General features: G+C 38.6%; 1 protein-coding gene across 1 annotated transcript in view; it reads right to left on the reverse strand.

The window, feature by feature from the left end:
• The window catches only part of LOC146449414 (dynein axonemal heavy chain 2-like), a 67,108-nt gene extending 55,368 nt beyond the window's left edge, over positions 1 to 11,740 (reverse strand). Inside the window, exons 1-15 of the mRNA XM_085101932.1 lie at positions 11,265 to 11,740; positions 10,567 to 10,912; positions 9,487 to 9,651; positions 8,925 to 9,163; positions 7,567 to 7,758; positions 6,806 to 6,943; positions 6,184 to 6,291; positions 5,141 to 5,317; positions 4,692 to 4,720; positions 4,069 to 4,198; positions 2,689 to 2,871; positions 2,163 to 2,240; positions 1,407 to 1,543; positions 897 to 1,043; positions 65 to 221 (exon numbers count right to left, since the gene is read on the reverse strand). Of these exons, the coding sequence (XP_084958058.1) occupies positions 65 to 221; positions 897 to 1,043; positions 1,407 to 1,543; positions 2,163 to 2,240; positions 2,689 to 2,871; positions 4,069 to 4,198; positions 4,692 to 4,720; positions 5,141 to 5,317; positions 6,184 to 6,291; positions 6,806 to 6,943; positions 7,567 to 7,758; positions 8,925 to 9,163; positions 9,487 to 9,651; positions 10,567 to 10,912; positions 11,265 to 11,495 (2,457 nt within the window). The 5' untranslated portion in view covers positions 11,496 to 11,740. The remainder of the gene's footprint in view (positions 1 to 64; positions 222 to 896; positions 1,044 to 1,406; positions 1,544 to 2,162; positions 2,241 to 2,688; positions 2,872 to 4,068; positions 4,199 to 4,691; positions 4,721 to 5,140; positions 5,318 to 6,183; positions 6,292 to 6,805; positions 6,944 to 7,566; positions 7,759 to 8,924; positions 9,164 to 9,486; positions 9,652 to 10,566; positions 10,913 to 11,264) is intronic.
• Between the last annotated feature and the right edge of the window lie 354 nt (positions 11,741 to 12,094).

The following is a 12,094-nucleotide window of genomic DNA, read 5'->3' on the forward strand; positions in this document are numbered from 1 at the left end:
TCACAGCAACTTACGAAAGGATAAAGACGCACTTTAGTCTTAAAGTAAACCTTATAAATCTTACCTTACTACAATTGTTTCTGCACTCTCCAATAAAGTAATCTGAGATTCCCTTTGATGCCCAGGTAAGTTTAGTTAGGCCAGGATGGATTTTCTTGTCCAGTGATCTTATTCTCTCCTTGAACAATCCACGCTCTTCAGATGACAAAACAGCTATGATTCTGACAAACAAATAACGGGATATACTATTTTACGATGACATTCTTTAAACCACTGATGCTGGTCACAAGAATGAAGGGAACAATCACCAAATGTAATATTGCCTTAATGCTTCAACAACGGCTTCAAAATTGTCTCTTCTCAACTACATGTATTATACAGTGTAGTTTATTAGAATTATGCAGCCATGTTTGGAGCTCTGAATGAGGAAAATTGCTGCATTGATATATCAGGGCTCAAAGAGTGAAGCAAATACAATACTTTGTTTGTTTGTTTTGTTTGTTTTTTTAACAAACAAGGGACCATCACAGATATCCACTAGGTGTCAAGGAGATGTGAAAACAGGATTCAAACCCCAAATCCCTTTTTTTTTTTTTTTGTTTCTTGTTTGTTTTTTATTTATTCCCAAGGGTGATTTGTAGCAGTTAGCCTAATTTTTTCATACTGATACCCTCTTAAAATGTGGTCATAAATAATTATTGTTCATCCAATACATGTGCTCCACCAACCAAAGCAAGACATATATTTGATTATTTCTCTCAGATCAATCTACCATGAAGATTTGAACCATCTTGGTTTGATTTATACTACAGTGTGTATCCTAACTTGATCCAGGGAAATCAAAATATTCAAGACATGGCCTTTTATACATTCAGATAATTATTCATTGTACAAACCTGTTGTAGTCACGAACAACAAGCAGCACATTTTCTCTGAGAATACGAAGGTCTTCCTTCTTCATGTACAACTCAGAAACATAATGAGGAGTCTCAAACATCAACTTCTCCCAGTAATGGATTTCATTAAACAGCTTCAGCAGGGTTCTGCAACAGAAATGAATATAAATAAAATTAATACTTTATTTTTAAAATAAAAAAAATGAAAAATGAAAAAGAAATGTTTACTTAAAAAATTTGGAAGTTTTGAAATGAAAACAAACATGTCTAACAGAGTCCTGACTAGTCAAAAAAGGAAGAAAGGATGTTGAGAAAAGACAATGAAAAATATTAATCTAGTAAGCAAACTGGATGGAAAAAATGAATGAGCAAAAGGATTCTTTCTGAGTCTCTTCACTTGCCTACTTTTCTTTCACATGGGGCATTAGCATTAAAGGTGGTAATTTTCAGAGAGGATAGTGAATAAAGGGTTGAAAGCAGGTTTAACTGAAACAATGTCAGCAAGATTACCTGTCAAAATTGAGATCAAGTGTCCCTGATCTGTCCAGGCTACGGCGCATCAAAGGAATTTCAAGAAGTCTGGCGGCATCTTTGTCCACAGTAGAAGTCCATTCATTGAATGTCTTTCTTACAAACTCATCAAGGGCCTGCAAAATACAAAATCAAAAATCAGAGTGATGTACACTGTGCTTACAGCCACTGTAGAACCGTTTAATAATCATCATCGGACAGCTGAGAAAGAGTCGACTGTAAGGCATCCCCAATTAGCTCGGTCTTCGGCAATGTGCACAATGTCCCCCTCTGAGCTAGTAATATTTGGGTCAATCCATTCCTAGACTTGGCAGGTGAAGGACCTACACGGTCTCTCTGAGAGTGTTCTTCTGTGGGAGGGCTCATACAACACATAAATTTTGGCAGGTTTATCCTTCTCCTGATGCACAAAATGTGGCCAAGGAACTTGAGCTGTTGTAAGATGACCATCAACAGCAAAGGCTGGTGCCAGTGAGATTGTAAATTTTGTCATTTGAGACTGCAGATGTTGACATGAGATTATAATATATGATTAGTACACTGTAGGATAAAGTTGTACTTTGTTCTAATTAGTTTTAATTTAAAGGTTTGGTCATCCTGTAATCTCGTGTCATCACGCTCTTTCAACAGTTTACACCAATTTCATGATCAAGTGAAAAGTTTAACCAAAACTGTCAACATACTGATCATTCATTATAATAATTATAATAATTATTATTTTATAAATACATGTACCTGAGCCAGTTGTTGGTACTGTGATCTGATTTCCTCACCAGTTCCAATGAGAGGCAAAAAGAAAGATTTGTTCAAAACCTGCAAAAATAGGAAAATAATTTAAGTCTTGTTCCAGGCACAGATTATACTACTTCAATTTAATAATAATTATTGTAACCTTCAGGAAGGCAACTCTACCAGGGAGGGGACCCATAGGGGCCTGTACAAAAAAAAGGTAATTCTTTAAAAAAAAAAAAATCCAGTAAACCAGCATTTTCATAAGATTTTGAACAGTTGGGCAAGAGGTTATTGCACCTAGGCAGGATAGTTCCCTTGGATATGCTATTTTTTTTATTTATTTATTTATTTATTATTTTATTATTATTTTTTTTTTTTTGTTTTGCTTTTTCAATTGAAAACATTGGTTGTGATGTTAAAACCAGCCGGGCAAAGTTGTAATCACAATCAGTCAATTTGACCAGTGACTGGCCAACCCATAATGAAACCCCTGGTACTCCCAATACATTTTTCAAAGGCAAGTTCTTACATTCATTGGCCGGTCTATCCGTCTCTTCAGCATCCTAGCCCAGGCAGCAGACCCTGCATAATGTGGGTACATGGGTGGTAAATCAACAGTCTTGGTGTTGAACTCTTTCTTAACAAGATTTAGTTCTTCATTGAAGAGCTGGAACACCTCTACTGTTTTCTTGTCGATTGTCCGCCGGATGGCCTGCAAAGACACAAATGAAACCATTTTATTTAAGATGATTCTTGTAAGTTCTCCAGTTAAGTCCTTAACAGGGATGGTATCACAATGTACTCAAAATGCACCATGACTTGATTTATATAGTCTAGGGTTACGGTAAGTACTGTGTCTTGTACAGATCTTGGGTTTAAATCCCACGCAGACCAGCAAGCATATTACACTGATCTGTGCCCAAAACCTTATCTTTCTGTACCAGGGAATGACGATAGTATAACAGTGGCTACAGTGGAACCTCGATTTAACGAACCTCTATTTAACGAAGTCCTCGATATAACGAACGATATTCTATGTCCCGGCCAAAGTTACAGTAAAATGTATGGAATAGAACCTCGATATAACAAATTCTTTGATATAACGAACATAATCCAGAATCCCAAACATAAAATCTACCTAGTAGGTATAACGAATTACAATGTCAACACACGACAGAAGATAAACGCTGAACAGATCAACACTCTGAAAGTGTCGTTTTTTTGTAAATAAAAGCTGCACGTCTGCTCAAAAGTGAAAATAATAAAAATTGCTACTTAAAGCCACCATGCTTAATAAATTGCATTTCGATCAAAACGCGGCACTTCTGGGTGACGAAAATTGCATTGAATTGCGTGACAGAAGTCACCTGTGTTGAAAATCAATCATCAATTATGACCTCGATATAACGAACATTTTGGTCGTTTCCCCTCAAGTTCAAACCCTCGATTTAACGAACAAATTTGGCCAGTCCCCAGCAACTTCGTTAAATCGAGGTTCCACTGTATATTGAATGAATGTGGATGGACCAAACCACAAGACAGGCTGGGTTCTTAACCTTCCCATATTGATCTACCTACATGGTTGTATTAACAGAAGATGTAGGAAATAATTGAACAGTAACTGTTCAATTATTTCCTACATCTTCTGCAAATACAACCATGTAGGTAGATCAATATGGGAAGGTTAAGAACCCAGCCTGTCTTGTGGTTTGGCCCATCCACATTTCATTCAGGCGGGGTGAGATCACAAATGAACTAATACAGGCTGCCACGGGCTCCTTTACATGTGCATTCTAACACCTGATCTCAACTTTCATACATTTTGAATGGAAAAGCACTATAGAGTCCTTGCACTGCTGCAGTCACAGGAAAACTTTATTTTTCCAGGATACTTGTGTCCTACACATACCTCTCTTGAAGACAAGTGTTGGAAGATATCCAGGATTTCTACTCCTTCTTGGACAGTTGTTATTGTCTCAAATGCAGAGGAAATTAGATTCTGAACCATCACTTCCAGATCCTTTACACCAGCACGGAACCTTAAAAAATAACAAATGAAATAATCCATTTACTATCAATCAAGACTGTTTCCTAACAGGACACCAACTTGGAACTCTTGAAGTTCAATAAAATTACAGTCAACCCAGGTCACGCGTGAACAGTATTTCCAAGAATGAAATGAACATTCGAATTTCTCTTTGTAACGTCCGACGTGTGAATGGAATGTTGGACATTTCTCAGGAAAATGTTCCGAAGAAGACGCATTAACCAAAAAAAAGATTCAAAATACTTGGGAAACAATTGTTTTTCTTGAAATATTCAATTTTGCAATGTAAAGAAAAATTCATAGCTTTATACTGTCAATAAACTAGGGAAATTTTTATGGGAACTCTGAAATCTCGATGGCGATTTTCAAAACTGACATGTAAATTTCAAAACTCCGTTCAAATTTCAAAAATATCGTTCATGCGTGACCTGGGTTGACTGTAATACCACACATAGCATAAAATGAGCTGAATCAGTGTCTCCTACCTGTTATAATCATCATGCCATGTTGTTGCCTGGTAAGCAAAAACATAAGGGTTTAGTGAGGAGATGAATGTACCTGTTGTGCTTCAAAAATTCTGGGGGGTTTAAAAACTTTCAAACCAGTTTGATTTTTATTTCCCTTTGTCTCAGATTATGGTAATGATTTCTACACAAAGGGAAATAAAATTTAACTGGTTTGAAAAATTTGAAACCAAAAACAATTTAAACCACAACATACCCAAACACGCAACATTAATATCTCTTTAAAAGAGTCAATTAGCTTTATATTTTTTTAAAAGCTTTATTGGGTGCTTGTCTAACAATATATAATATAAATTAAAAAGAAAGAAGCAAGACCCAAAAGGGGCAGGTGAAACGGGAGGAAAGTCCCATGCGAGGCATCGCCCCTGAAGAACCACGTATGCTAGAAATGTTGTGTTTATTTGCATTACCTTCACATCTAAAATAGTTTTCTTGACATCCTTGAGGATTTGCAGATTCTTTTCAAATGTAGCTTCAACCTCCAGCAGACTCCTGACCACCTCAGGGCCTCGCACACCATGAAAGCATGGTAATGGTCTCTTCTCTCCATCATACATTCTGGCAAAATGGATTTGTCCCTCACATACCTGACATCAAAATTCAAGTTTTGAGCGAATGTGTTAAGCCCAGGGGGGTGGGGGGGGGGGACCGTGATTGGATTGGGGTGTGATATCCACAGCTCAAACCCTTCCTTTTATCCTGAATATAAGCCCTAACAGTGATCAGCATCAAATTTCAATGCTTATTCAACCCCTAAGGTCATGAGAATTAAGGATATTATGATCACCCAAGGTGAATTTTCTTGATATTTTAAAAGTAGATGTCAACCATTTTGCTTGTGTTGTGCCGCGTGTACAGTTGCACAAAAAAGCTTTGCTCCCGTCCCTCCCCTCCCTCTTGGTAAGAATTGATAAGTTAGTGTGACGGTGCCTGGGTGGTTGCCGCAAACCGGGTTGTCATGGTTACCCTTCACACATGCTTGAGGCTCCCCCACAGACCTTGCAGGCACCTTCTCCACACTCATCTATTGTTGATGAGTTTTAAGTGGCAATATAAGGAACAAACAAGTATTTCGTCAGCATTCTGACAGTGGTAGATTTCAATCCATTTTATTTGCTGTTTGCTGGTTTTCATAACTGTGGCAAATGCCAACAAGAAATATCAGAAATAGGAACGATTTCTTACATTTCACACTGCTATCTGCCACATCATTAAAAAAATTCTATGTATTGTTGTGTACATCCAAAAAAATTTCCCCTCCCCCCCACCATGGATGGTCATTGGAAATTCCAAGGGGGGGGAGGGGGGCTGAAAAGCCAGAGCTTTTAAAAGAAAGTATCAAACTAAACAACTAGAATTTTCAAGGGGTGGGGGTTCTTGCTACACCAAAACGTCTTGGAGGGGTATGAATACTTTCTAGAACAACCCACAAAAACTTTGATAAAAGCCGTACCTCCAAGAGATCTTTGCATCGCTGCACAAAAGCATCCACTTGGGCAAAAATGCTGCTCTGATCAAGCACCCATTGCTCATTGGACAGCTTGGAATGCATTCTACTGATCTGCAATTTTTAGTACAAAGATAACAACACTGTAAGTTTTGGAGGGTGGAAAGAATAAGAGCACCTTTTTAGATCAAAGTATTTAGCTTTATATGGCCCAAACCATGTTACTTTTATGAGTATGGCATTGCTTTTCCAGGAACAACAAAAATGTGTGGCAGGTGCAGCAAAGTACTACTGGATTGGTCAAAATAATGATGTTCTTAATTGACTCTCACCCTGGAGTATGTAATCTGAGCATATTCCTAAAATTTTGGTTAATCTCAGCCTCACAGTTCTTAGGGTTCTTATAAAAAAGAGTGTACTTCGTTCCAAGTGACTTGCCCTCCTGGGGTGGTTGCATAAACCTTAATGCCAAAATGGTTTAGTGATTTTGACTGTATTGACTGTCTGACATAAGCTGTTGCACCCACCATTGGGCTTTAAGCAGCTCATTACATTGTTGTCATTTTACAACACTTTACATCTACACAACAACTTCTGATGGTATTTATTCAACATATGAACATCTTACCCTGCTGTAGGTGCTTTTCCAAGACTCACAGCATTCAATGCTCTCCTGCAGGCCCTCCATACTTGTCTTGATTCGACCCTCAAAGATGTCATCCAGTGAGATCTTGGTGCTGCATCTTTTTATAATCTCATTACTCACCTGAGTGGAAAAAAAAAGAAATAAAAGCTCTAACAGGTACCACCATATGCTTGCACAGTAAGGTAAAGATAAAGTATAAAGTTCTGTAATAAATTTTTGCTACAGCTATAATAATAATAACAATAATAATAATAATAATAATAAACAAACTCAACCTACTTATGACGCCGAGTCCGGGAATCGAACCCGGGCCACACTGGTGGAAGGCGAGTGCTCTACCACTGCGCCAACCCTGCTCCCCCTGCTAGAGGAGCTAGAGGAGCTAGTACACCTCTTCCCTGAATGAAGAAAAACTACAGTAGATGTAACACTGTCTTGTGTTTGCAGTGACCAGCAGTCAACTGAGATTTTGGCTAGTACATAAAAGGGTAGCTTTACTACGGAACAACTTCCAGGATGATGCTACTAACACCCGGCCACTTTAAATTCATTTCTGAGGTATGAAGAGCTGCAGTATTTGTTATAGTTGACATCAAAAGAGACCTTTGTCACACATGCTGCAGGCTTACAGTGCATCTTCAATGTTCATGCACAGCAAGAGTTGATACATGTTGTATAAAAATGAAAAAGGTTGTCCTAAATTGGACACAAAAGGTCACTTCCACTACTTAAGGCCACCCTACCTTTCTGAGCAGACCAGTGAGCCTCTCTCTGCTCTTATAATGTTCGGAGTTCGTCCAGATCATGCGAATGATGTTCAAAATTTTGGACAGCATGGCAGGGATTTCTTTAGGTTGGGCCTGAGCCAGTTCTTCACAAGGTCCTTTCAGTGTTGACAGGAACTTTAAATTACTCTGCGCTTGAGCTGATCCATCCTTTCAACAAAACAGAATGTTCTAATCAGTGATGCCAGGAGTTTCACAATTTTGTACTGTTCAATACTTGGGCTGGAGCTGCTCTAGACACATGTAGACAAGGGCACAATAAGGGGACAGAGGGTTCAAAGAGCAGCTCTTATGCCGCAGACAGAAGAAAAGCTGGCATATTGACAACCAACTCGGAAGTCCCTTTACCACACATCCATCATCTAAGAAAGGTGTATTGAAGGGCTTGGCCAGTTAAAAGGACAGGAATTATGTTAAACTTCCAGAGCTTTCAAGGACTGGAATTAAATTATGTTAACGCCTATGTCGCAAATGGAGGTTGAGTGCCCACTGGAGCCAGGGGCTGGTACTGCCAACCCAAACCCAGGTAGGTAGAACACCCCATAAGCCTGCCCTACCCACAACCCAGCCACGAGCCCCGCCCGCAACCCAGCCCCAACCCTAGCACCCGTCACACTGAGACTAGAAGCTCAGTGGAAAAATAATAAGTACATAAGACAACGAACTAACCCTAACCTTAATCAACCCCCAACACCAATCCCCAACAATAACAAGGTAACACTACTGGGAGGGAAGGGAGGGAAAGAAAAGCCCAACAAAACACGATAAACTAGCCACGCCACGAAAAACGCTGAGTAGAGTAAATTTCCGAGCACGTGCAAAGGAGCACGCCTAAACTGCAAGAGAATACCGCTGGCCACGCAACTGCCTGCAGACCTGAACCAGGCCCCAAACAGTAATGTAACAACAAATGCCCAAACGCTAATGTGCTACCCGTGCTCAAACTATACGCCAATAAACGCTAACGCCTCGCTACGCCACGCCACCAAGGAGCAAACTTGCTCCAAGTCGTTAACTAAGTTAAATTACATTTAACCCTATTTAAACTTCCTGTGAGCTTTTCAACATTTTCAACATATTAATTAAGAATAAATCCAGGGAGGCCTGCACTGAATATGGACAAAACACTAACAAATTGATAACACTGGATTAATTTTTAATACTCTGGAGAAACTTGACAGCTATATGCACATTAGGTACAACATGTCCGACATCATTCTTGTTTCAAGGCAGTCTGACCCTTGAGCAACATGATGACAATGGCAATGATTTATATATCCGTTCTCGGTATACTGTTACTTAATTCACAAACTAACCTGAATCAACTTTGAGAGCTTGAGAAATGGAGCAACATAAGAACTCTTAGAGTGTTCCAGAATGGACTGTATTCTTTTCACTCCAGGTTTGTCCAGTTGCTCACTAATTCCAGACAGATCAGCACAGCGACTGCGCCAGAATTCAATCTCTTCAAGTGGTCCTGAATTCTCTGCTGCCTCAAATGTGTCCTGACTACTTAGCACTTCTTTAATTTGCCGAGTCCAGTGAATCATTGCAGCTATAAGACAAAATGAATGCCAAAGCTCTCAAATCCAGGTCAAACTCATAAGGATGAGTTTTTTGAGGGACAGTTCAAACTGTTTAATAGCAGGTACATGTACATGTAAGAGTCTTGACTCAGTGCCTTTTGCTTTGAGGTTTGAAATAGGTTAATTTGAAAAACCAGGAACACACCCCCATAAAAAACGAAAAGGGATATCCCTGCCAGAGGTTCTAACAAACCACAAACCTTCACATCAAAAAGACTGATATACTAATCATCAACTTCGACCTCCACCAAAAATATAGATTATTAAAACAGAAATGCATCTTGCATCTTACTTTCTAGACGCTGCACAAATTCTTTACTCTTAGCAGCTTCTTCCACAGACAGCCTTGTTCCTTCATTTGGGACATACAGTACTGTCTTGCCTTGCATCTTGTACCTTGTATCTGTCAGGTTGGCCATAAACTTGTGCAGCTGGGCTGAGAAGTCATTCTTTATACCTGGTATGTGGTTAACGATTTTGCAACCAATCTACTACATGTGTTAACATAACTGCATGAACATGCCTGTACACATATTCCAAGAATGAAAGTGGTGTTTGCCATTTTTGCTTAGCTTTATCAATTAACCCCGGATAGAGACTACCACACAGGTTGCTGAGACATCAGGAGTGAAATAAATGAAATTCAAGCGTTTGAACTGCAGACAAAAGAATAAATTAACAAAAGACCATCGTAGTTATGTATGTGTTGTGGTTCAATTTTATCCTTGGTTTCAATTTTATTTGCTATTGTTTCAAACTCATTATCATACATTTAACATTTCCAAAAACAATAAGAAGATGAAATTTAAACGAAGAATAAATTTGAACCACAACATACGTAACTTATGTAGCTGTGAAAAGAAAGCCCCGAAAAATTCATGCTTGTACGGAATTCAAACCCATGATCTCTGAAATACTGGTGAAGTGTTCTACCAACTGAACTGTTGGGCCAAGTCTGGAAGCCAGTCAACCCCGACCACCAATGGTGCCCCGTCATGCAATAATCTCTCATTTATTAATTACATCGACGGCAGTTTTCTATGGTCTATACTCTTACAGACCATAAAATGATGCCATAAAATGTTCAAAACTTGGCAGTGAAACCATGAGGTTGGTTCCTCTCGAGTTTTGAATATTTTATGACATCATTTTATGGTCTACAAGAGTTAATAGACCATAAAAAACTGCCATCAATTTGTTAAATATTGCATTAGAAACATGCAAAATTTTGTCTTGTGTCCCTTCTCCAAATATTTTTCTCTTTTCCCCACCTGCATATGACCTTTTAATTTCTAGTCATTTTATAAAATATTAAGTTAAATAATTATAAATTATTGTAACAATTTTAATAGCTGCTAGTTTTATAGGATACTATCAGGCCAGGATCGATTCCCAAAGAATAAAGGTGCATACACATTTGTCATTGTTCTCAGCAGACTTTCAATATGGTTTGTCTTGATTGTACCAAACTGCAGCTTCTGTTCAATATTGTCAGGGGTAATCACAGCATTCTCGAACCTGATCATGTACGTCATTTCTTCAACAGGGTGGGGAGGGACAGATAGTGCAACTTGTAATCCAAGTAGTTTGTCAACATAGACCACAAGCAGTCTATGAGAGGAGTCTTTTAGGAACTTGACGATGACAGCATCATGTTCTGCAGTCCACATGTCAGTCTTCAGAGCACTTAATGTGACTCTTTCCTTAATTAATGGGACCTTAAATATGAAAACAAAGTTAAACATAATTTAAGATGCATGATCATGAATGTGCTTATGTCAAGGGTGGGTGCTTATGTTATATGTCACAAAAAAAAAAGTGTGAGCTGGCGTGGCATGAGCACAAGCAGAAAGAGCACACGCACATGAGCATGTCGCTTTGAGCTTGCACTTATGCTTATCTCACAAGTGTGAACCAGGCTACAGGGATTGCATACATGTAACCTTATAAGCTTTAGTAAGCTTAATCTTTTATAACAAACTTAAGCTTAATTCCAAAACTTCTCTTCTACAAAAATGCGAAGTGAACAAATGAAATTAATTTACTCTCGAGTTTATAGAATGCTCTCACCATTTCCGTTGGTTCAAATTCTTTTTCGCTCTCCGAACCACCGCTGCCATGACCCAACGACACTCTGTCAACCTCCAAACCACTTTCGGAAGAAGTATTTGATTCACCATTTTTGTTCTCGTCTGGAACTGCTAACGTGGAATCCGTCACTGTAACTACTCCTGCTGCTTCAGATGCACCATCCGAAGCACCACCCTGTAAACTAGTCGCGTCTTCTCGATCTCCATCCATTGTTTATGTACAAAATTGTGAGCAAGTGCTACCAAAATGCTGCAAAGTGTAACTTGAGATAACCCTTGCAAATTGCTTAAAGTACGGCCTGCATCCCTTGAAACGTTGTAAAATCTTTCCCTTGTAGCATGAACTTGTGGAAGTTCTTTATATTTGCCTCAGCAAATGAAACAATCAACTCCTTTTTGGTTTTCTTTGCAGATTACTTTTCTGTTTTCGTGAAGAAGACCGCCATTTTTATCCAATCACTGTCATAGCAACAAATGCCTCGTTTACGTGAAGCAAAACTTGCCTCGCCAGTATAGGGTGGGGAACAGGCACAACATATGGATAAAAATATGGATAAAAATACACTTTATACAGTTTCAAAACCTGTTCCAACAGAAAAAAATTGTTAATATTACTGTAAGTTTATGCTTTGAAAAAAAGTTTACTCCATCTTCTGCGTCTTCGGGCGTTTATTAAATTTAATTATTTCAATGACAGTGCATTGATTTAAGTAAACAGTTGTTGGAAAAAAAATACATGTACTATCAAAAAAGCTTTAAAAGTTTGTTTTTGTTCATGCGAAATTATCTACCTTTTTTTAGAAAACAATC

Source organism: Pavona decussata, unplaced genomic scaffold (assembly GCF_977016875.1).
Source record: "Pavona decussata unplaced genomic scaffold, jaPavDecu1.1 SCAFFOLD_602, whole genome shotgun sequence".
NCBI lineage: Eukaryota > Metazoa > Cnidaria > Anthozoa > Scleractinia > Agariciidae > Pavona > Pavona decussata.